General features: G+C 41.0%; 1 protein-coding gene across 2 annotated transcripts in view; it reads right to left on the minus strand.

The window, feature by feature from the left end:
• Window positions 1-25,457, minus strand: part of Tshr (thyroid stimulating hormone receptor) — a 114,107-nt gene that overhangs the window by 35,155 nt on the left and 53,495 nt on the right. For both annotated transcript variants that reach the window (XM_038337540.1, XM_038337541.1), the window contains exons 2-6: window positions 15,545-15,616; window positions 8,897-8,971; window positions 5,271-5,345; window positions 2,822-2,896; window positions 417-494 (exon numbers count right to left, since the gene is read on the minus strand). In XM_038337540.1, the coding sequence (XP_038193468.1) occupies window positions 417-494; window positions 2,822-2,896; window positions 5,271-5,345; window positions 8,897-8,971; window positions 15,545-15,616 (375 nt within the window). The remainder of the gene's footprint in view (window positions 1-416; window positions 495-2,821; window positions 2,897-5,270; window positions 5,346-8,896; window positions 8,972-15,544; window positions 15,617-25,457) is intronic.

Raw genomic sequence — 25,457 nt, forward strand, 5'->3', positions numbered from 1 at the left:
TATGGGATGATGTACCATAAAGCCTACAGGCCAAATCTGATCCACATTATGTTTCTATAAAGGGACTTAAATGGGATGCAGACTTGCCCCTGACTTATGAATGTGTTTGGCTGCCTTTGCTTTGCAGTGGCAGTCACTCAAAGGCAATGTGTACAGCCTACCTGGCCCTTCTTGGAACAAATGACCAACCGCTGCCACAGAGAATACGCAGTTCTTATTAGCGCAATTTGTTTGGGTGTGCCGAATATCACATCACAAGACAACACTCATCTGTGTGAAACCCTTCCAGATACAAAGTTTACATTATAAGGTGGCATGCTTCTGAAAAACCCAGACACAGTTTTAGCCAGAAAAGCCACGGCAATAGCCTCAGATGAAAGTCAGGTGCCGGCAACAGTGAAACCGGGAATACTCACAGGGTCAAGGTTTCGTTGCACAGTCCCTGAAATGCATTTTCAGGGACTGAAGTCATGTAAGGGTTGTCTGTGATTTCCCTGCAAGAGAAAACAATGAAAGCAGTTGAGAGAAGAACGCTGGAAATGGGTTCTTGTTGCATGTGTGCACTTCAAAGGACCGTCCGTAAGAGAGCTCAGCTTTTGCTGTTTCTTTGACCTGCTTCTAAAAGCGCTGGTGGCCATATGAGGTAATGAGAGCTGCTCTAGGTGGATACACAATTGGAGTCCAGGCTGCATCAAGCAAACAAGCTCCAGTGTGAGCTGAGGTCTCTGCCTTACTCCTTATCTCAGAGCAGATGGAGCTCAGAGACTTCTGAATCTGTAACACCATGCCCATAACAACTGGAATTTTCTCTGTCAGTATAGGGATCAGGGGAAAGGAAAAGGATCAATGGATTTCATGAGGATCATTAGAAAGTCTATTTGCAAAATGCTGCCAGGCAGGTGTTCCCAGAGGGCTGCTTATGTTTAAACAGTTTAGCTGTAGCAAAGAAACATGATCATTTTTTTTTCCTGGAAAAAAATTAAGAGTTTGCATCATGCCAGGCGGTGGCGGCACACAGCTTTAATCCCAGTTCTTGGAAGGCAGAGGCAAGCAGATCTTTGAGTTAGAGGCCAGCCTGGTCTACGGTCTACACAGTGAGTTCTAGGACAGCCAGGGCTACACAGAGAAACTCTGTCTCAAAGGAAAAAACAGAGAGAGAGAGAGAGAGAGAGAGAGAGAGAGAGAGAGAGAGAGAGAGAGAGAGAGAGAGAGAGAGAGAGAGAGAGAGAGAGAGAGAGAGAGAAAGGAAAATCATTCTCTACTTTGTGACTCTGCAGTGCAAACTCAACCTTTGCAATTCTCCTGCATACATACTTTTTCATTTGCATGATTAGGTAAGACAGCTGGTCTATCCCACTGCGTTTGGAAAAACAAAAACAAAAACATCAGTCAATCAAAAGCATGCCCTGATTGCTCTGTGACACTTGGATCCCACACTCATTTGGACTTTTCTAGTCCTTTGTTTCACTGTTCATTGAAAACAAAACAAAGCTTCCCTCTGTATTTTGAGTGAAGCAAGTATAGAAAAAGCTATCAGAAAATATGAAAAATAAGGTATTGCTGTTATCAGTAACCCCCTCCTCCATTTGGCCATTCCCCTCGGAAATCATTTGATCATTTTTTCCCATTTAAAAATTAAATGTGTGTGTGGGGGGGAGTCTTGAGACTGCTCTGTGGGCAAAGGCACTTGCTGTCAAGGTCGACAACCCAAGTGTGGTTTTGAGAACCCACTCCTGTGTGTTGTCTTCTGACCTCCACACTCCACATAAGGTGCATACATACTAAATAAATAAGTGTAAAACACAAAATAAAACAGGCTAGAAATTATTCTGCCTAAGAGCAGTGGGTAGACCCTCCCTGAATGTGGTTGGCACCATTTCATGGGCTGAATTCGGAATCTTATGGGAGTGGAGGAAGCCCATGGAGTTGCAAGGAGTCATGGATATGTTTGCTGTCACTTAGCTCTTGATGATGGGTGTGACGGGACCAGCTGCTTGACTGCCTGCTTTGGCTTCCCTGAAATGATGGCTAGTAACTTGAAACTGTCGCCAATTAAATCGTTTCCTCCCTGGTATGTGTGCCTCATGCCCATGGAGATGCCCTGGAACAGGAGTTACGAACCATTATGAGCTGCCACGCGGCTGCCGAGAATTGAACCCTGGTCCTTCACAAGAGTTCTTGAGCTCTCAACCTCTGAGCCATCTCTCCAGGCATATTTCTAGCTAGCTCCTACGTCTTAAATTAACCCATTTCTATTAATCTATGTATTACCACAGGGTGTGGCCTACTGGTCCTGGTGTTCCAACATCTGTCTCCTTTAAGAGCTACATGGCATCTCCCTGACTCGGCCTACTCTCTCTGTATATCTTTGTTTGGATTTTCCACCTGGCTTTATTTTGCCCTTCCATAGGCCAAAACAGCTTCTTTATTAACCAATGGTAATAAAACATATTCACAGCCTACAGAGGGGCATCCCACATCAGCATTCAATCTGACTTTATGGAGACATTTTCTTAATGCAGGTTCCCTCCTCTCAGATGAGGCTAGCTTGTGTCAAGTTGATGTGAAACTAGCCAGCCCATACCCGTTCCAACCCAGCTTCCTGCCACCATCATCCTACACAAGCCATTGCTGTGCGAATCACCAGTGGCCCACAGCTTGTGAACTCAGTGGCCATTCCTTACTTGTGCCTTGCTCCATCCTTCAGCACAGTTACACATTTTACTGCTTTCTCTTGGAATCCATTGCTTTTCCTGGCTTCTACTAGTTCCCATGACTGCACCCCAGTTCTTACCAAATATTGCATGTTGAGCTTACTTACAGTATAAAGAATACATCCGTGGAATAAATTTTGGTCAGGTCAGGGAATATTCTGAGTCCAGTGTTGAAAATGCCACTGTATTAAACAAGAAGAAATGAAAGTTTAGGTAAGGAAATCAATACCTAGGAAGTATACTGTAATGGCCGAAATCATGAGACTAGGAGGTAAATCCCAAGTCCTCCACCCAATACCTCATGACTGTGGCAAGTGCTAACCCTGACATGAGATGATATTTCTTCAAAGCATAATTTAATCTGGTCAATAGTAGTGATATCTATGGCCTGCTTAGAATTAAATGTGGATTATTTGAGCCCAGTGAGATTCCTAGAAATAGAGGAAGAGACAAGGGAGAGGAGAGGGGGGAGAGAGATATTTCCCTGTTTTAATTGGAAGACATTGTATATGTGCTTGCACAAGTGGCATGGTGTCTTTGTATGTGTGTCTCTGTGTGTGTGTCTGTATGTGTCTGTGTGGTGTACATGCATGTTATGTCTATGTTGGGGGATGGGCTGTCAAAATCCAGTGGAAGAAAAACACATGACTATCCAGCTCCAAGTCAGCTTTCCTGTTGTCAGGTCTACACTGTGGCATGGCGGCCTATGCCATTAATCCCAGCACTCAAGAGGCAGAAAAATCTCTATAAATTTGAGGTCAGTCTGGTCTACGTAGTGAGTTCCAGGACAGCCAGGACTAAGCAGAGAGGCCCTGTCCCTTCCATACCCCCCAAATCTGCATCCTACTGCATTATTATTTTGCTGAGAATTCCTTGTTTTGCAGTAACAACCCTGTGGTATACAGCAGTCTTTAACCAACACTCTCAGAAAGAAAGGAAAATTTGAAAGACGATAGCCCCTCCTTTCAAAATTCATGCCACCAAGGGAAAAGTACATCAAGATTAAAAGATGTGTGAAGCAGAACATGAACACAAAAGTTTGAGGCTCCGAATGCCTCCAGGATTTAATTCCTTTAACACTTTCCTCAGCCACTAGAACATAGCAGTGGAAACAAAGTACATTTGGAAAGGCTTGGTACAGAGCAGGGGAGACTTTGACCTGACCCAGCTCTTCTAGTGCAAAACAACTCAGGTTTCCCTGAGACATGTTCAAAGGCTATTCAGTCTTGACTCCTTCTACAGAGAAAGGCATTGGACTAAAGAGACAGCTGGAGCCAGAGAACTCAAAAAGGAATAAAGGGGATGATCCAGAAGGAGAGAAATGATGTTCCATGGGTGTCTATGAAATATAGCAACACTTCAGCCGTGATTGGGGGTTCATGAAAAAGAGTAGGACAAAAAGGCCAGAGAGTTCAGTGGAGGCCATAAATGTTGGATTAATGAGACTGGAATCTTGACCTCTCTACTCTCCAAACCCATTAAATGAGTCCTTTTCTTCTTTGATCTCCTCCTTAATTACCTGATTGACCATCCACTGAGTTGAAAGCAAGTCCATAAAAGGATTGACTACCTTGTCCCACAAGAAGCCTTTAAGTCACACACATGATTAGACATGGAATTTCCCACTTCCACCCCTTCGACGTGGGGCTGTTTCCAGTTCGCCCAAGTGGGCCATGTGGCTTCATGCTTCTGTCTTTATCATGGCGCCCTATCCATTTAAGGCTCCTTCTAACACAATGTCTCTGCAATTCTTGAATAACTTCTATCCAGCCTTAAAATGTCTGTGAGATACACTTTTATTTTAAAAGTCTGGATGGAAATAAACTACATGTTAATAGTGATTATTTCCAGGCACAGGGCTGAAGATTGATTTTTATTTTCATTATACTGTTGTTTTTCTAATTCTAAAAATTGTATTTAAACAGGAAAAAAAGCTTTTCCAGCTGGTCTGTAGAGGGCTTTGGGTCAAATATTCACATACATTCAAGGTATTTCCCTGGACTACCTACTGTGTGATGGGCAGCAAGGATGAAATAGAACCAAAATGCCCCCTGCTCTGATGGAGTTTATGGCCAGCTCATAAGTCATTGCCAAAGCCAAGTAGAAGTGTGTCACTTCTGTATTGAGACTTTGCTTTTTGAAGTTTCTAATATTGTTTTTGTCAATAAATATAAATATAAAACTGTTGTTTCCAACATTATTGACCAGTTGGCTATCAGGATAAGACCATGTATATATTTTACTGTCTCCTTTCTCCTGGCTCTGGGAGCAGCTTTTTGGTCCCAGAACTATGTGCTGACGTTTTGGGGTAGGCTTTAAACGTGAGCTGTTTCATGTGGTACTTTGCCCAGTGAGAAAGGTGAAAAGTCACAAGAAATGATCTGATTTGCCATACACCATTAAAATGATGTTAGACAATATCATCTTAGGGAGATTCTTGACAGACAACAGCATCACAACTCTAAAACACACACAGGCATGCACACACACACACATATACCACACACACGTACACACACACATACACACCCTGATAAGGAAGGAGTCAATACTTACAGGAATTTGAGCAAGGGCAGCTCTGTTAGTGCATCAGGGTCTATGTAAGTTAAGCTTCTGGTGTTCCGGATTTCTCTGCAAGCGTTACGAGAGTGCTGTCAGCAAAATACAGCCCTTCCAATTTTTACTAAAGATAAATCAAGTTTAACAAAAGTTCATGAAAAGACGAGGATACATTTATACGGCAAGACAGGAACTCTATGTCCTTAGCCACTGATTCCTAGCTCTTCCCCTGGACATGATTTCCCTCATGGACTTGGTCTCAGCCAGTTTGAATTTATGGACTACCTTTCTCTGAACTGTAGTCTCAAAGCTTTGTTTGTCTGTTGTTTGTGTTTCTTATCTTCCTTGCCTTTTTTTAAAAATAGATTTTGGTAGAAAAGAAAACCCCTCCAGTGGTTCGGCAAACAGCTGAACACAGGCGTCTTTATAGTGACAAGGGCCAGTGATGTCATGGCGATGAGCACTAGAGGGGTAAGTTAGTGAATCATGACAAATGACAGCATTGCAGAAAGGGCCAAGAGTCTGTTGACTGCAGGTTCTGGTGAAAGGGACAGAGGAAGCCTAAGTGGCTTGCTTGGGCTTATTTTGTGATGCCAATAATTTAGGACTCAGTATATGTGATACATTGTGATATCATGTGAGTTTGTAACTTATATAATTAGGTTCATGCATTCACTGATCAAGGATATGTAGTTAACATAAGTGTCATAACAACTGTTAAAGCTGGGCTGTCACTAGTGAAGTTAAAAATTTGGCACACGTAGATTGACTAGAAGAGGTTCACAGCGCTCTCTATGCTTACAAGGAAAGTCAGTGGGAACCCACTAAGGTCAGTAGTCTTTTGTTCTGTAGATGTCCCCTGAGGCTTGGCCACCAAGAGTACTGTGTCCAGTCATCCGTGCTATTATTTGGAAAGCTTGGAATCTGATCATTGTAATTCTTAAGCGTCTTTGTTCTAGGACAATTATTTGTGCAAAGCTTTCAGCCGTAGGATACATCCAGTACCTCGTGAGAGCCTGTAGAAGGAGGAAGTGCTGTTATTGTCCGGATTTATAGATGAGGAAACTATGACTCAAGGGACCTTAGCCAAAGTTATGTGGCCAGAGGTGACAGAGTCAAGATTCTACCGCAAGCCTGGCTATTCAGCAATAAAAGGAACACACTACAGATCTGTGCTACAAAGGAGATGAGCCGCATCTCACAGACATCAAGAAGTAAAACACAAAAAGGCCACTTACTATATGCATCCATTTATAGGCAAGGTCCACATAAGACAAAGTTGTAGCAATATTTTAGAGCAGGATCTGAGATGTAGCTCAGTGGTCTAGCAAGTACTTAGCAGGCATAGAGCCTCGGGTTTGATCCCTAGCCCTAAGGAAGGGATGGGGGGGAGGAGAGGAGAGGAGAGGAGAGGAGAGGAGAGGAGAGGAGATGAGGGAGGAGAGGAGAGAAGAGGAAAGGAGATGAAATAAGAGGAGAGAAAAGGAAAGGAGAAGAAATGAAAAGAGAGGAAAGGAGAGGAGAGAAGAGGGGAGGAGAGGAGAAGAGAGGGGAGGGGGAGAGAGGAAAGGAGAGGAGAAGGGAGGAGGGGAGAGGAGGGGGAGGGAGGCTAGGGGAGGAGAGGAAAAGGGAGGGAAGGAGAGGAGAGGGGAAGAGAGAAGAGTAGAGGAGAAGGAAGGGGAGGGGAAAGGTGGAGAGGAGAGAAGAGGAGAGGGGAGGGGAGGGGAAAGGTGGAGAGGAGAGAAGAGGAGAGGGGAGGGGAGGGGAGGGAAGGGGGAGATCTGGCAGAAAAGAGAAAGTTGAGATAAACTACAAATATCCACGATGATGCTTTTGTCATTGATAGTAATGTGTGTTCTAAAACTGGATTGTTATGATGGTCAATTCTTCAAGTTTCCAAAAATTATTGAACCACGGACCCACAGTGTATGAATTTTGTGTTCTAGTCAAACAACTAGCCTTAGTAACAGTTTCAAACGTGGTTATCACTGGAGTCTAGCTGAATAAGAGAATAAAGTTACAAGCGTTACTGCCAGGTCTTTACCACACACATCATTGTGTGGCTAACAGATGGGACTCATAGTAGGTGACCAATCACATCACTGTTTCAGTCACTGGCAAACTGTCATCGTAATTCACTTTACTCACAGACAATAAAGAACACAGTGTGTTGCCTATGAGCTTCTTAGTAAGAGATCGGCTTGACATGAGTTATAGTTGAAAGAGTGAATTGATATATTTGAAATGAATAAAAAAAATGCAGGGCCCAGTTGTGGTACGTGGACGTGGCTATAATCCTAGCACATGGAGGCCTATGTGGGAGGAACACATGTTCAAGACCCCCCTGTAGCACACAGTTCTTGACCATCCAGGGTTATATAGTGAAACCCTGTTTCAGCCACCCCTTCTCTACTAGTGGGTCAATCAGTATCATTGATATAGACCTCTGTGTGATTTCTTCGGGGCTAAATGACTGTGGGACCTGGTGGGAGGACAGAAACTAGGCAGGACAGAACACTACCCCAGTCAACACTCTACCTCAAAGCAAGGCATGGTGTTTTATACCTATAATCTGAACATTTAGGAGAGCGAGATGGGAAGATTGTTCTAAGTTCGAGGCTAGCTTGGGCTACAGAAGGAGACTTGGTCTCAAAATCCTGAACTAAACCAAATCAAACCATAACAACTATGAAAAACTTCCCAACCTCCAACAATCTCCTTTAAAAAGAATCTAAACAAAACAAAACCACATTAAAGAAATCCTTGGAAATAGTTTATTACATTGAAAAAAAGAGGACTGAGTGTTAGCATCCAGACCTAGAATTTTCCAAAACATTAGAAAGATACTTTCTTGTAACTCATGTAACAAAGGCAAAAATGGGCAAGCACAGTTTAAACTTCTTAAGAAGCGTTTATAACCCCCCAAATACTGTAATTCTAAATATTTTTTGATGCCTAAAATTGTGCATTCAAACAATATTAGATTTTTTAATCTTTTCTTTCCTTCTATGTTTGCACTAGTAAGATAAATTTTAATGTTTTGACAAAAATTTTAAATGTCACAAAGTACTCAAACTTTTCTCATTGATAGTTGAGTTTCTTTACCCAGTTCCAGTTTATTTTTAGGGTGCCAAGCCACCGTGCAGAGCATGGGTTACCCTTATTTAAATTCCACTGTTTTTTTTTTGTGTGTGTGTGTGTGTGCAGTCAAATCGATTTCTATTTACCTCCACATTTACCCCCTGTGCCTCTGTTCATTTTTTTCAGTACAGAGTATATGGCTGGATTGGGTCATCTTTATTTTTTTTCCTTAATCATTCTCTGGGAGCAGTTCTTTTACTTTAAGTCAAATGCTGACAAGTTCTCAAGAACTTTCTTTGTGGATTTGGAGAGATGACTCAGTCTGTAAGGTCACTTGCTGCCCAGTCTAATGACCTGAGTTCTATCCCCAAAACCCACTTGATGGAAGGGAAGAACTGACTTCTGCAGGTTGTCTTCTGACCTCCACTTGCAAATTGTGACACACCTGACACCACAAAAATAAAATAAATCAATCAGTGTAAACAGCTGTTTGTAATGGTGGCTGTGGTCTGGATCTACTTGGTACTTTTAGTTGTACTTACATGTGAGTCATTTTGCTCAGGTTGTAGAAAGAATGTGGCTCCAGCCGCTGCAGAGTTGCATCTATAGATAAATAGCTGAGTATTATAGAAATAAGACACAGTAGGAAGTTAGCAATGGAGTCCAAGCACTCTATTTTATTTTATCATGTTGGCTTACACAGGGCATTGCAATGCACGTATATACTGTGCTTTCAGCATATCCCCACAGTCCACTACTCTCTCTTCTCTTGCTCCACCCCGTCCCCGTTAGTCCCCTGTGTCCCCCTGGACAGCATTGTTTCTACCTTCCTACCATCTGTATATATGTGGCTCTATGTATCTATAAAGTCTAGGACCCATAAATGAGAGGACACTTGCAATATGTGTCTTTCTGAGACTGCCTGAATTCACTCAACAAGATGGTCGTCAGTTGCTTTAACCCCCCCATTCTTGATGGCTGAAATCAATTCCATTGGGTCTGCAAACCACGTTTTCTTACCCATTCCTATTGATGAGCGCCAAGGTTGGTTCTCTAATTTCAGTAGTGTGAAAAGTGCTACAGTAAACATGGATGTGCAAGTATCTGTGATATAAGCACACTATTTTTATGTACATATATGCATGTGTTCATGAGTATGTAGGCAAACAAGTGTGTGTGTGTGTGTGTGTGTGTGTGTGTGTGTGTGTGTGTGTGTGTAGGCTTGAGGAAACTTTGGCTGTCATAACTCAGAATGCCATCCACACTTTTTACAGATGAGGTCTCTCATTAGCGTGGGACACCTAAGTAGACTAGGCTGACGGGCCAGCTGTCCCCAGATAGGCATCCATTTCCACCTCTAGAGTGCTGGGATTTATAAATATGTGCCACCACACCTCTATTTCAAACATAATGTTTTAATAACCTCTTTGTTATATTTAGGGCCTTCCCAAATCATGGACCATGCACAAAGCACATATGTAGTCTCTAACCACATTCCCCTCCCCCCCAATCCCAGCATGTCTAAAACTTCCCAATCCTTTATGTTCCATTTCTCTGCAGGCCTCAAATGTCATTTTCTTCAGGAGTTTTCTACGAGCTTCCCAAAGATGCTGCATCATGATACACCATCACAGAAATATGAACTCATCCTTCATGCACCATAGTGCATCTCCCTAACTACTTGGGTAGCATTTGATTTATGTCACACCATTAAGCTGTCAGTCACCTAATGTGGAGGTTGGTGTCTGCTTTTGACCACCGAATTGTGAGCGTCCTCATAGTTCTTAGCATTAAGCAGACTCAGTAAATACATGCTCAGTAAATACATAAATAAATATCAAAATCAGAAAGTGTCACAAAAGAACATTAAAGAGAATAAGAAGCATTTTTTTTTAAATAGTGGGCTTAACAGCATGGGGATAGAAATGAAATTTCCAAGGAACTAATGAGAGAACTGGCGTTCTCCTGGTGGAACGTTCCAGAGGATGGTGACTACAGTGATGATTCAACATTCTGGAAATGTCTCCTAACTCCTAAGAAACTGGAACCTTTGTTGGGCTTCACAGCCAAAACTAACAACCCACCTTGAAGTCACTTAAGACTTAAGACAGCCAGCCTCCTGAGTACTCAGCCTATTTGTTTAGCCTGCTTTGAAGAGAGCGCAGTGGAACAACCAACCTTACTTGCCTTGGCTTTCCCATGTAATTAACTTTTACAACCTAAGCTAATGAATAGCTGGAACCTTAAATTATGTGCTTTATAGCGGGGTGTGGTGGCACACATCTTTCATGCTAGCCCTCGGGAGGCAGAGGCAGGTGGATCTCTATGAGTTTGAGGCCAGCCTGGTCTACAAAGGGAGCTACAGGACAGCACACTTATCACACAGAGAAACCCTGCCTTGAAAAACAAACAAACAAAAAAACCAACACACAACAACAGAAATATTATGTGCTTTTCCTTGACTTTGTCCTATAAAAATGCTTGTGTATTATTTGTTGAAAGTAGCAGATACAGAAATTGAAAGCAATCTAAAATCTACCATAAAGGTTGAAGGTATCCATTCATGGATATTGGTAGATAAACAATGTTTGTTATTTGAGTCAGCTGGGATCAGCTGGGGCCAGTGAGAATACCTTGTAAAACTCAGTTAAAGATTTTTGTAGAGTTGCCCATTCTTCCCCATGTGATGCCTTCTGTGCTGTTCAATAAAGGTAGAGTGAAACCTTTTGTGAGAGACAGACACACAACAGATACAGAGACACAAACAAAGACATGCACATGTGCGTGCACACACACATACATACACAGACTCAACAGTCAGTGCAGATGGGCCCAGATTAAGACTCAAACAACAGACAGAGGATGTAAGACACTGAGCACATGAAGTTAAGAACCCAAATCTGAACGCCTTTTAGTTAAATGGTCCCAAGGTGAAGAGCTTTTATTTCTTTCCTGAATGTGACACAATGCATTGGTAATCAGAGATCATCACTAATGCATTTAATTCATGTAGACTACATTCTCTCTTAAGACCTATCTTTCTGATTTTGAATGAAACTGAAAAGTCCCAGGATTTGCCTTGAAATTATTAAGCAAAGTATCATGCAAATAAATGTTTTAGGCATAAGAGAGGGGGAAAAGACAGATGTTCCATTGCATGAGCACTTGTGAATTTGTATATAAGCTATGTTGCTTTAGGTGGTTTTGTCTAAGTCTCTCTTGCAACAAGAAAAATGCACACAGATTCAATGACCATCATCTACTGAGAGGCACTTCTGTGGCATTTTAGAAAATGAACGATTAGCATAGTCATAACAGAGATTCTCAGCCCTGAACCTAGAATTGAACAACATGGATTCATAGATGTTCAAGACCCATCCCAGGATCATTGATTCAGGATCATGAAGACTTGGGCCAGCATTTATATTTTTTCCAAAGCTTCCTTGGTAATTTTTATTGAATGATATTCTTCATAAGAGGGACATTAATTGTTAGGCTCTGGGTATCTTTTTTTTTAAAAAGCAGGGTTGCTTGTTACTATTCTGGTGACCCTATGCTGATTAGAATTATTTATTCTATGAACAAACAGCCTTTGACTTCTCAGGTTTCCCAGCCCTTTGTCCTTTGTGGCTAAGCAACAGTATGCAAATTGTTTTGATCCAAACATTATCTCAGAACTCTTTTTACAGGATTGGTTTACTGTTTAGGGACCGTAGAGAATTTTTCATGGGTGAAAGTGGAGCAAGAGTCATTCTGAAAGCTGGCGACTTACTTCCCTGTGTTTGCTTCACAGCCTTTACCCCACATTTCCTACTGAATTTTCAGAGAAGTTCATTCTTCCCACCACACTAAACTGAAGTTCTGGTTTCTCTAACCTCAGAGCTTGCTATAGCTTAAATATAGGAATGATTTATTCACCAGGACTGAAGCAATGACTTTATTTCATCCCATTTTAAAACTAAGACACATTTCTTTATTGCTTGTAAATGTTATTCAATTACCATGATAACTATACAACCTCTTATAAAATTTAGGGTACTTTTCTCCTGTTGAAACATTTGCCAGAGTCACTGGTGGAGATATTTAATTTACTGGGCAAACTTAGGTCATCTTGGTGATTTCCTCTTGCTTCCCCTGAGATATCTTACTATTATTACTGTATACCTACGCATCCAGCAGATATCTGTTTAACATTTACTTTATGCCAGGTATCTTTCTTGATATTGATAAAACAGACTTCTTCCTTAGCTTCAAGAAACTCTTAGAATTAGGAGATGCAGACTATCAGATGGGATTAGTGCAGCAAGTATTAAGTGCTCTGAACAGTACAGGATATTTTAGGCTGGCAAACCCAGGGTAGGCTTCCTGGGGGATGCCTCAAGGAGACTTTCAAATCTCCATGAATACTGTGTATTTCTCAGCCACCCTCCTCCTACTGCCTATTCTTGATTATATAATATTTCAAATTCTGGTTGTTCACCACCAATCTTAGCAGACAAACTTCATAGAAAGTGTTGAAGCAGGAGATAGGAATTCCTTGGATCCCCCTCCCCACCAATAATTTTCTTGTGACAATGGAGAAAGGGATTGTTTTCTTACATCCCTAATTCTGCTTGGCTGCGATCCTTTTCCACCTCCTCAAGGACTACAAGCTCTTAAGGTTGTTCTTGCTTTGTCCTTTAGCATCTCCCATTCTTCAGTCTTCATCGTGTACTTGAGACTGTTTTTAAAGACAGGATTTTTCTCTGTAGCGCTGGCTATCCTGGAACTCGCTTTGTAGACCAGACTGGCCTCTAACTCGAAGAGATCCACCTGCTTCTGCCCCCCCCCCCCCCGCCTCAAGTACTGGGATTAAAGGTGTGTGCCACCATCACTCAGTTTGAGACTGTTTTTACGACTTCCAAGAACCTCAGTTTCTACTTACATCACTCCCCCGAGCATGCACGTGCCCAGAACGTCCAATATTCTTTATTATACCTTGCATTTCCCCCTTCTTGTACGCATTCTTTCTGTCTGAATCAGTTTATAATTTATTTTATTATGTTTGGCTCATTATCTGTCTCCTCCCAGCTGAATATAATTTTAGAATAGTAAGTGCTCATAGCCAAAATGGAACAAATGCTTGCTGACTGAATAAAAAATGTCTATAGCATGTGTCTGCAGGAGAGGATGTCTTTCACATCTTTTACCTCCACACTCTAGAGGCCAGTAACATTCTCCTCTGCAATTTTGGCAAACAACCAAATGTCAGAGTTCATTCTGGCTGAGAATCATTGAAATGATGCAACAGATGTTTAACACATGCCCAGAAGTGGAATAAGTTGAGCTATGAACTGTACAGGTCACTCCTGGTGTTAGCGGGTGTGCTTGAGTTAACCTGAACTACCACCAAAAGGAACAAATATCTCATTTCATGTGCAGACTATGGCAATGTGAAATTTTGAAAGTCTCTCTTACATTCTAAGACACTGGAATTTTTGCTGGACATCACAGCCAAAGGTGATAATACAACTTGAGGTCACTTGAGATTTAAGACCACTAGGGTACTGCACCTTCAGCCTGTTTCATCTGCTTTTAAGAGGACAATGTAACAATCAACCTTACCTCACCTGGGATTTCCCATGTAGTCAACTTTTGCAACCCAAGCCAACCCACAGTAGTAAACTTAAATTACGTTCTCCTCTATGCCACAATCCAGAAGAACACATGTGTGTTATTTGCTTAAAACAGCAAATACTAAAGTTGAAGGCAACTTTCTAAAACCTTCCTTAAAACTTTAAAGCATCCATTTTTGGATATTGGTTGATAAACAATTTGTAGAACTGTTTGTTGTCTGGGTCCGCTGGGATCAGTTGGAGTTGGTGATTTGATACTTGTAAAATGCTGTTCTGAGAAGTGTTCCATCCCTTTTTTGATGGAGGAGAGTTATCTGTCTATGTTACTTTCATTGGTTAATTAATAAAGAAAACTGCCTTGGCCCTTTAAGAGAACAGAAAATTAGGTAGGCGAAGTAGACAGAACAGAGTGCTGGGTAGCAGGAGTGGGGAGACGCTTCAGGCAGTCGCCATAGTGAGTCTCCATGCTTCTCCTCTCCGAGATGGACGCAGGTTAAGATCTCTCCTGGTAAGCCACACCTCGTGGTGTTACCCAGATTACTAAACATGGGTTAAAGGAAGATGTGAGAATTAGCCAATAAGAGGCTGAAACTATGGGCCAGGCAGTGTTTTAAAAGAATACAGTTTCCGTGTAATTATTTTGGGCAAAGCTAGCCGGGTGGCAGGACACAGCCTGCCGTTCCTTCTACACTTTTTCATGGATGATTTCTATGCTGTCTAGAAAATACAGGGAAAAGTGCTTTGTGGGAGGAGAGAGAGACACGGAGACACACACAGATACACACAGCCACACAGCACAACACATGGATGCACACAGACGGAAGACAAAGACACGGGGACAGATCAAGACAGATCAACCAGGCACAGGTTCAGACTCAAACAACAGGGAGACAGGGGATGGTAGACACGGGGAGCATGAAGTAGAGGTTTTAGATCTGAACTTGCTTTTGGTTACATGATTTTAAGGAGGAAAGTACTTTTTTTTCTTTCCTTAATGGGACACCAATTATTGGTGACTCAGCGTTGGTCACAAATCTACACATAGACAGTGATCATCAGTCTAACGTGCAAGTTCCTTTTCTCATCTGTCCACATACCACATTTCTGTTTCTCAGGCTTAGAATTGTTTTAAATTCATGTTTAAGTGAGGGAAATCTCAAATGATTGGCTTCATTTGGGAGAAAATGTAAAAGTTTGCATCGTATTAGTGGTGGAAATGAATCAATAAAAATCTAGGATGGGTGGGTAAGAGAGAGACACATAAACGTCTGGATATTCTCAGCTAAGGTTTTTTTTTTTTTATCACATCCTAAGGTATATTAAAATACACAAAAATAGTGAATATGACATGACCAAATGAATTTAAATTTGCATTGGATTTAAAAGGTCCTAGAGGAAGCAAAACATGGAGGTGTGACTAAGCAGGTAAGTACTATATAAATAAATTTCAAATATGTTAAAAATACGGATGTCATTGATTTATGCAAGTGTAATAGAAACTGCTTTTTCGACAGAGCACATTTAGAAAGTATGTCCCAACAGAAAAGTTCCCTGTACATTAGGATAATTACTTACATCCTAGAAATATTGGGCAGATTTGAAAACGCGAGACTGGGGATGGTCTTCAGGTGAGTCTCGATGAGCTTCCTAAGGAAACGACAGTCACGTGGTTAGAGTCCTTATCATTGGTCCTTTTCTAACTACTCATCTAATTACAAGAATATCTTATCAGAAGTGTGTTGCCCTTTAAACACAAACAAAATCGACAAAGCCATCATGATTTCGCCTCCGGGAAAATAAGAACTGAGAATGTGATTCAGATGTGGAACATGAATTCTCAAACTTCATCTATCAATTGAATGTAGAGCAATATGCTTTCTCCACCACCACGTAGGGTGTCCTTATAGTATATCCATGAGACTGTCAGGTCTACTGTAGTATGATGCTAACTGGTAACCAGCCAATGCTTTCTCAGAACCGAAAGTCTTCTTTGTTGAACCTGCAAATTGAAGGTATGGTGATGTGGGATTCCCTTCTGTATGCTGTGAATATCATTGGTTAAGGAATAAATATGCTTTTGCCTATGGAAGGGAAGAATAGAGCTAGGCAGGAAAACTAAACTGAATGCTGGGAGAAACAGGGCAGGGTCAGAGAGATGCCATAGAGCCACTGTAGAAGACAGATGCCTGATAGAACCTTACTGGTAGACCGCAGCCACATGGCGATACACAGATGAATGGAAATGGGTTAATTTAAGATGTAAGGACTGCAGCTAGAAAGACACTTAAATGATCCGCCAAACAATCTTGTAATTAATATAGTTTATGTGTGATTATTTTGGGTCTGGGCAGCTGGGAAACGAATGAGCAGCCTCTGCCAACAGTATGGCATTCCCCAACTTTCCTTTCTGGGACACCTCATAAGTAAGAAAACATCTTCAAATATCTCAGTATGAGTCTTCATCCAGGTATTCAATTTTTTGGCTTCCTCTTTTTACATAGTGATTACTTGAATAGAATCCCATATGAAAAAAGTGTTCCCAATGTCCCAACACATTTTGCAAAAAAAAAAAAAATGCAATGTTGTGTCTCATCTGCCCAAGTCTAGTTTTGCCCTTGAATTGGAAATCACACATCAGTCCTTACTAACTTATGTATAGATAATAGATAATATTGTACATCTTCCTTTCCAGAGTGCAATTTCCCTACGATCTTTATTTCTTCTTCCTCCCCTTCTTTTCTCCCTTTCTTCTACCTATGCTTACTTTGCACTACTTCCTTTGACAGTACTAGAAAAATATCTGTAACATGCTTGATAAAAGCACCATCAGGCCAACTTAGTTTGTAAAAGGACTTAGGAACTTGAGTGAAATATGAGGTAGGTGAATGAATGAGATAGAGTTTTTAGTCCTTCTCACCCTCTGAGTATTTGACTATGAGATCCAATGTTGCTTTAATATTAAGAAATTCAAGTGGTGGTAGTGGAATATGCCTTTAATGTGAGCACTTGGGAGGCAGAGGCAGATGAATCTCTGTGTTGTAGGCCACAGAGTGAGTTCCAGGATGGCCCAGGTGACACAGAGAAACTCGGTCTCAATCCTCCCAAAACAAAAACAAAAACAAAAACAAAAAAAGAGAGAGTGTGTGGAGGGAGAATAAAGTCAGTGTTTGAGTGGCATCTTAATCTAGCTGTGTGGTGTTTTGTTTGTGTGTTCATTATAATAATGCAATTTTTTTCTACTAAAGAATAAGAAAAGAAACTCAGATCCATAAATTGCCTTCACTTGAAATTACATCCCCTTAACTGCGGTGATTAAAGGCTTATTGATGCAGATCCAGGATTCTTGAGTTAAAAACATATGAGAACATCTCGTTCTATTAAAATCTCTGTGTAAAAAATGGGCCATGCGGAAGGCAAACAAGGGATAATATGCACACCTGTTGGGTATTATGAAAAGAGGTTGAGTTTCTTGAGTCCAAAGGTGGTCTTGTAGAGCTGCCTGGCAGCAAGCCTTTTGAGGGCATACTTTCATAAGATTTCACATTGCCTGCAGGTAATGTGGACTAAACTGCAACTTTCACTGACTAAAAATTAGGGCATTTAGCCTCTCCTAAGGAGAGAAATAGGTCAGGCTTGCTTGTGCACATTTATGATTCTGGTATCCAGGAAGATGCGGCAGGACAACTATGTGTCCCAGCCCACCTGGGGTACATATTGAGTTTGTAATAATAATAATAATGATAGTAATAATAATAAAAATAAATAAGATTTAAAAATGATGTATGTCAAATTAAATTGGAAGCTAGAATAAAGTTGAAAGGGTTTCTAGAAGTTTGATGAACAGAAATAGCATATAAATGAAATTTAATATTTTTCAATTAAAACTCAAATTGTATTTGTATACTTTCAGAGAGAGAGAGAGAGAGAGAGAGAGAGAGAGAGAGAGAGAGAGAGAGAGAGAGAGAGAGAGAATATTATGTGTATGTGACTGTGGGAGCTGATCTTGGGCCCTTTGCAAGAGCAGCCAATGCTCTTATTATTAACCACTGATCCATCTCTCCAGGCCCATAATACCTTTTTCTTAAAGTATTTCTTTTCTCAGACACAAAACCTTATATCCACTTAAAGCTGAACAAGTTAGTCTCTTTGTGTGTCTCTGTTTCTGTTTATCTGTCATGATTACTCATCATGTATAGACAAACCAATACAAATTATGTACTTAAGAGCAGTTGTCTTGGTAACAATAAAATATGCTCAATCAATCTTCTAGAGTGAAGATGATGCCTGCCATCTTAGCATAAAATGAAAATAAATAGCTTATTTGTTGGGTGAATTTAATGCAGTGATAATCACAAAAGAGACTGATTCCAATAACATTTACTGAAGTTTCAGAGTGAAAAAAATGATCACATAAATTCAAATTCAATAACAACCTCATTTACAAGTTTTTTTTGCTGTGCATATTCACAACAATATGTAGATAAAATACAATACACCCCTGTAACTTTTAATTCTTTTACTTTTGGTCTAAATAGTCTTGGTTACCGCTCTACAATTCACCCCACAGTCGCATACACTTTGCTTTCGTTTCTAAGTTGAGAAATGTGGTTAGTTTGATGAACTCCAATTGACACTTTGAAAGGACAGCTTCAATGCTAATTCAGACATTTGTATTTCTTCAGGTAAAGATAAAAAGATAGGTGAAACTACAGCATAGAAATTAATGAAATGATGAAGACAGAATGTCTACAAACAGATCTCATATTCTCGTTGTTTTCTTAATAAGAAAGGCCCGGAGACAAAGCTAGGTCCTGTCCTAAGTTCCATATTGTGGGACGGTGGCTTTGGGCTGTGCTTGCCCCGTCTGCACTTTGAGTGCAAATGCAGGGGGACTACTGTTCATCCTGATTGTGCAAATAGATGGTCACCACCTGTCCAGAATGCACCACAAGGTACAAGGTGCTAACGTATTCACACAAGTTAAAAAAAACTACCCTCTGTGAACACAAGTCAGTAAGTACATTGAGAACATATGAACACTATCAGAAAATCCAGGTAGATGCTTTTACCTAACACACCAGACACAATCTCTCCCTTATAACTAGAGAAGGAGTGCCCTAACCCTGAGTCAGGGGAGACATGGGCTTGTCACCTGGTCACTTGGGAGCCTTTTCCAAGACCGTTGCCACAGTGATGGATTGCTGCCTCAATCCCTGGCTCTAGCTTGAGAACAGTTTGTCCTGTCCTCAAATACCAGCCCACTTCAAATGGACCCTCCAGAGGTCTTTTGGATCAGGAACGGCATTGGATAACACTGTACCTTCAGTAGCTCTTGTCTGCTCTGCAGTTCACAGAACTTCTGTGAACCACAAAAACTACCCTTTTGTAGCCATCCTGTGCATCTTTGTGGGAAACGGGATGTGTGATCTGAGAGTTAATATTAGTAATTTAGGTTGGAATGGAAGGGCATTGATTTCTAGTGGTCACATTAGCAAGTGACATCGGGTCTAATTGCTGAATTATGGCTGCTCTCTGTACCTGAGTTCACAGCTGGAACTCAGTGGCTAGACGGTCTCTCCATAGCATACATTCCCCACAGCTAATTTTCTCCAGACATTGTGGTTACAGTTTTAGAGGGAGGATAAAACAAGACAAAATTTAAAAAATCAAACTGTAACAACAAAACCCCAAGAATGAGTAGTGAGTAACCAAAACATTTTCTCTTAATTTTCAAAATTTATTTTGACTGTTTGTGGGAAAAGAAGTACATATGTACTTTATACCAAGAGTGTTAACAAAATATCTGGATTTTTTGTATTCTATAAAGAATCAACAGCAAGCCACTTGTTTTGGATTGGAAGTACGCAGGTAGTGAAGAATTCCTGCTTTTGATTTGCCTCTGATGATTTGGCATAAATTCAACAAAAAGGGTCAGCAAAAATAAAAATAGTCTCTTTGTAAATAGAGTTAAAAAGCTCTCAGAAAACTTCCTAGCTGCTAAGTACGAGCATCTATTGTTAATGATTCCATCTTAGCACCGTGTATGCAGTCACTGGGAAAAAGTTCAGAGCCTTTCATACCCTTGGTGAATTTTGTAATTTCATAGTTAAGCTGGCAGTAAGACATAGAAATTGCAAGCATGAAGAAATCTAAGCTGGTGGAACAATTCAAATTTAGTTTTCTGTGATATACTTAACAATAAAAGGTCATTGAGCCTGTGACAGAGTCAAATGTTTCCTTGGGGTCTTCTTGTGTGATTCAAAATCAGTATGAAAAAAGCTCTATAAAAGTTTTCAAAATGGAGACAGGAGTCTGTTCTACGTGCTGCACCATTCCAGTTGCTGCCTGTGACGGGCAAAGATAGTCACTAGTGTTCACATTGTTCATCTCTGACTCTGGTGTTGTCCCTGGTACCTTTTCTTTCACCCTTTTAAGGCTGATAGATAAGTGTCCTCGTGACAAGGGACAAAAGCTGCTGGAGCCTGGTGTAGGAGGTTCTTCTGTATTTGTGTTGCTTTCATTGGTTGAATAAAGAAACTGCCTTGGCCTCTGATAGGGCAGAACATAGATAGGTGGGGAAGACAGAACTGAATTCTGGGAGAGAGAAAGCAGAGTCAGACAAAGCCACCACCATGAAGCTGCCAGGTCAGACATGCTGAATCTTTCTCTATAAGCTACGACCTCGTGGTGACATACAGATTATTAGAAATGGATTGAATCAAGATGTGAGAGTTAACCAATTAAAGGCTAGAGATAATGCCCAGGCAGTAATTTAATTAATACAACTTCTATGTGGTTATGTTGAGGTTAAGCTAGCCAGGCAGCGGGATGCAGCCTGCTCCTCCTACTACAGATTGGCGCCCAACTACAGGAGCCACTGCTAGCTTCACAAGACAAATGACCCTCACATAGAAGGTGGTTATCTATCACTGTGAGGCTACGCTCCTGAGCTAATCACCTTATGGGAACCAGCCTGAACCCCTCTAAGAATAAGCGTTCTTTAACCTATCTTGTAGAACTAAAAGTAGACAATGAGCTACTCCTCATCAACCAGTTCTTCATGAGGCTCCTGTTAGTGCCTCAAAGACAGGTTGGAGCATCACTGAACCCTTCCCAATGTAACTACATTAACTAAATCTCTTTTCTCTATTACTCTTCTTGCCTTCATTTGCTGGGGACAGCTGGCCAAGTCTAGCTTATTGGAACTCCCAGAGGTGAGATGTTTGATCCACTGCTACTTGGAATTTGAATTTTGGTCATAGCCCTCTGGTCACAAATATTTGAAGTGACCAGAAGTACAAATATGTTGTACCCAGAGGCTTGCAATGTATATCAAGAGATTTTGGGTTCCATGTCTTACAGATGTTCAATTTATCTGCTTCTCTTGCTGGTCCAATCGTCCTTTAATTTCCTGTCTTCCCTGCCTTCTGAATACCTATTCAGAACCATCTAAACAGATCCTGAGTTGTAATTCCTAATGCCAACAAAGACTCATTTAACCTCTGTGTTTCTGAGTTTAACCGATAGGCACTGGGGGTGGGGAGTAGGTTTATATTTCTCAAATGTCTGCTTCATGTAGATAAAATGTAGAACAGAAACCAATGGAAAATGCCATGGCTTGACCTGCAGCTCACATAGTGCCTGGTAGTGGGTGATTACCTGTCTTTGGACCAGGGGTGGTCTCTTATAATCTTCCTGTGAGCTGCTGGGCAGTTAAGAGGGTTCTTATGAGCAAGCCTCTGCTTGAATTCGCTGTTGCTCCACTGATGTAGGTAGACATAAATTTCTTTTACAAATGAACAGTCTTGTGTGTGTGTGTGTGTGTGTGTGTGTATGTGTGTGTGTGTGTGTGTGTCTGTGTGTCTGTGTGTGTGTGTATGTGTTAGAAGAAAACCACAGGCTCTCTCACTGGTCTGAAACTGGCCAGTAGGCTAGGCTATGTGGCTAGTGGGTGACAGGGACCCACCCTTCTCCATTTTTCCCAGAGCTGGGATTACAAATACATGCGAACACACACTGCTTTGTTTTTTTTCAAATGTGGGCTCTAGGAATTGAACTCAGGAACTCATGGTTCCATAGCAGACTGCCAACTGAGCTGTTTCCCTAGTCTGCAGACAGTTTTTCCAAGGTAACCTTTTGCCTGCATTTTCTCAGGATACCTGTCTCAAACTAAGCCAGACAACAATATATTGAGATATCCCATTCTTGGACCCTACAACAATTTCTACAATTTTAATTGCATAGTATGTGTGCATAGGCTCACCTGCATGGGATTTGAGTTGACTGGTGCTCCACATCACCCACTGCCTGGTAAGGACTGCAAAGGCTGAGGAGTCTAAGGATGTTCTTTGGAATGGCTCAGCCTATGTAGTCTGATCACAACAGATTTCCCATTCATATGGCATATCTTTATCTTGGCAAAGAAGCTGAGACTATTCTGTGGTTTTATATCAGATCTATTTGTTTAATAGCAAGGTCTGCATCCCAAAGGCCTTTCTGTGTATTCAGGGTTGTGGCAATCTACCAACCAGCATTAAATTAGTTCACATGAACCCTGAAAGTATTGGCAATAGAGAGAGAGGAAATTGGTGCAAATAGTTCATATAGATATTATGAAGTTGGATTGAACAACGTTAGTGTAATCCCCATGTGACATTTACCATTTGCCTGGAGTTCATTTTGTGAGATGAAATTCTTAATGGTGAATATGTTTTAATGTGCAATTTTAGTATGCTGTGGCAAGCTGTGCCCCATCATGGGGTGTCAGATCGGGACTGCAGACCAAGATAGATCATGCAAGCAAACACCTGGGAGGATTTGCATATAGACTACTTTTAAATAAGAAAAAATTTCAAATCTGTACTTTGTTAAACTGGTTTTTTTTAAATGATGGTAAGAAAGTAGGATTTCCATGCTGTGGCTGAACTATATTATAATACAAAAACTGTAGAAGACTTCAGTATAAAGTATAACATTGAAACTTAAATGGAGCTATAGACCACTAAGAATTCAAGTGTGCCTGTGAGATATGATTTTGGGACAGACAGAGCTTCCTTTTGGTGTTGATTTGACCCTTAGAAAACCAAGCAAGAGTTCAATAGATTTGACTTGTGGGAAATGTTGAGTTCAGGGCCCTCAGGGAAAGAGCTGTTCTTTCAGAACTCATGGTTTATGTCTCCAGGTTACCAAACATATCACATTTTATTTCATTAGTAACATTTGAAATGGTTCTTCTTGGTTATTTACATTAAGGTAGGGACATTTTAATTCATGTGCATCAGGGTTCACAGATACAACCCCACACAACAGTCACCACCTAGACTCATAACCAGTGTGGTTGACCTTGAGTGACATTAGCCAGATTCTCCTGCATAGCTTCCCAGAACACATAGACAGAATCCATCCGGGGCTTTGTGGGGCTTTACAACTAGTCTCTGTGTCTTAGTCACTTTTCTATTGTTATGAAGAGACACCATGACCAAGGCACCTTATAAGAGAAAGCATTTAATTGGGGGCTGGCTTACAGTTTCAGAGAGCGAATCCATCCCTGCAGGAAGTGTGACAGCAGGCAAGTAGGCATGGTGCTAGAACAGTAGCGGAGAGCTTACTTCTCAGCTACAAGAAGGATGCAGAGAGGGAGAGAGAAACAGCCTGGCTTGGGCTTCTGAAACCTCAGAGCCCACCCCCAGTAACACACCTCCTCCAATCAGGCCACACCTCTAAATCCGCCAAGTGGGAGCCAACGATTCAAATATATGAACCTGTGGGGGCCATTCTCATTCAAAGCATCACACTCTGGCTCTAGGTATACCCAGGTAAAGGGATAATCCAGATATATTCCAGCTAGAAGAAAATAATTTTTCCCCTAATCCTTAAAACTGGCCTTATTTCTAATCCAAGTCATGGAGATTCCTATGGTCTTGCTGCCATACAGGACTTTGCTTCAATTACTAATTCTCTTAATCAATTGAACCCTGAAACCCTGCATTTTTTTGTCTCTGTTTCTTTGATCTCATGCTCCTTGGTTCAAGTCTTCCATCAACTAGCAATGGCATCTTCTGGACCACTTATCAACCAAATATTTAAAAAAATTTTATGAAGATAATATGTATTATATTTACTAATATGTGATCATAACTATGCAGTTATCATCTGTCATTGGTTTGAACAAGACCACATATCTACGTGGTATAAATCTTCTCCAAGGAAGAAGTTATGCTGGTGTTTAGGTAGAAGCTCCATTCCTACTGATTCCCATCCATGATACTGGATCATGTTTTGCACACTACTGGGGGAGAAAGACAATCATCAATATTCACTAACTACAAGCTCTGTGTACTACAACGGTGATTTTCCTGTAAGATATTCTAGTGCAATGGTTGTATAAATGTTATGGGATCAACCAACTGCTTCAAAAACTGGACTTAAGACCCACTCCATGGGATAGAATCCATGCCTGACGCTGATAAAGTGGCCAAGAATCTGAGACTAGATTGGTTGTGGGTCTAGGGGAAAACTTAATATTATTCTGATAAAAGAATGTAGCAATACAATGGCTCCTAAGAGCATGCTGTTAATAATCATGGATCTGTGCCTTGTTCAGTCCTCATCAGAGAATCTTCTGCTAGCAGTAGTTGAGAATTAACACAGCAACCCACATGGATAAATGTGCAGAGTGAGAGACTTTGGAGCACTCAGTCCTAAAGGAATGTCTTCGTCAAACTCTCCCCTCAAGGCTCAGAGATCTGTGTGAAAGAGGAGGCAGAAGGATTGTAAAAGTCAGAGGTGATGGGTGACTCCAAGGCAAAAGGATCTTTCTGATGTAACAGGGCTGATTCAGTATGAGCTCACAGAGACTGTGGCAACAGGCACAAGACCTGCACAGGTCCAAGCTAGGCAGGGTCTTGGCACAATAAGGGGAAGTGGACATGGGATCCCAAGAAGCTATTTGCAGTTGATACTCACTGACAAAGGGAAAATCAGTTTCCTCCAATGGAGTGTTGCCTGTGTCTATCAACCACTCTCCCTAAGCCCAGGAGCAGCTGACAGACTCAAAACAAGCAATGCTACTTCTGGGGACTTTTTGCTTCACTTTGCTTTGTTTGATCATTTTTGTCTTATTGGTCTTTTGCTTGTTTGCTTTGATTTTTTATTTTTTGTACTTCTCTGGTTTTTTTGTTTGTTTCTTATGGCATTTTTTTTTGAGAGGGGACAGAGTTTTTCTGTGTAACCTTATCTGTCCTGGAACTTGTTCTGTAGACCAGGCTGGTCTCAAATTCAGAGATCCACATGTCTCTTCCTCTTGAGTACATGGAATAGAGACATTCACCCCCACCACCCAGCTTGTGGGTTTTTTTTTGTTTGTTTTCATTTTTGTTTTCTGAGAAAAAGAACATAAAGTTGGGTGGGTAGGGAGGTGGGTAGGATCTTAGAGGAATTGGAAGAGGGAAAAATATGATCAAAATATAGTATATGAAAAAATTCAATA

The sequence above is a fragment of the Arvicola amphibius genome, chromosome 7 (assembly GCF_903992535.2).
Source record: "Arvicola amphibius chromosome 7, mArvAmp1.2, whole genome shotgun sequence".
NCBI classification, from domain to species: Eukaryota; Metazoa; Chordata; class Mammalia; order Rodentia; family Cricetidae; genus Arvicola; species Arvicola amphibius.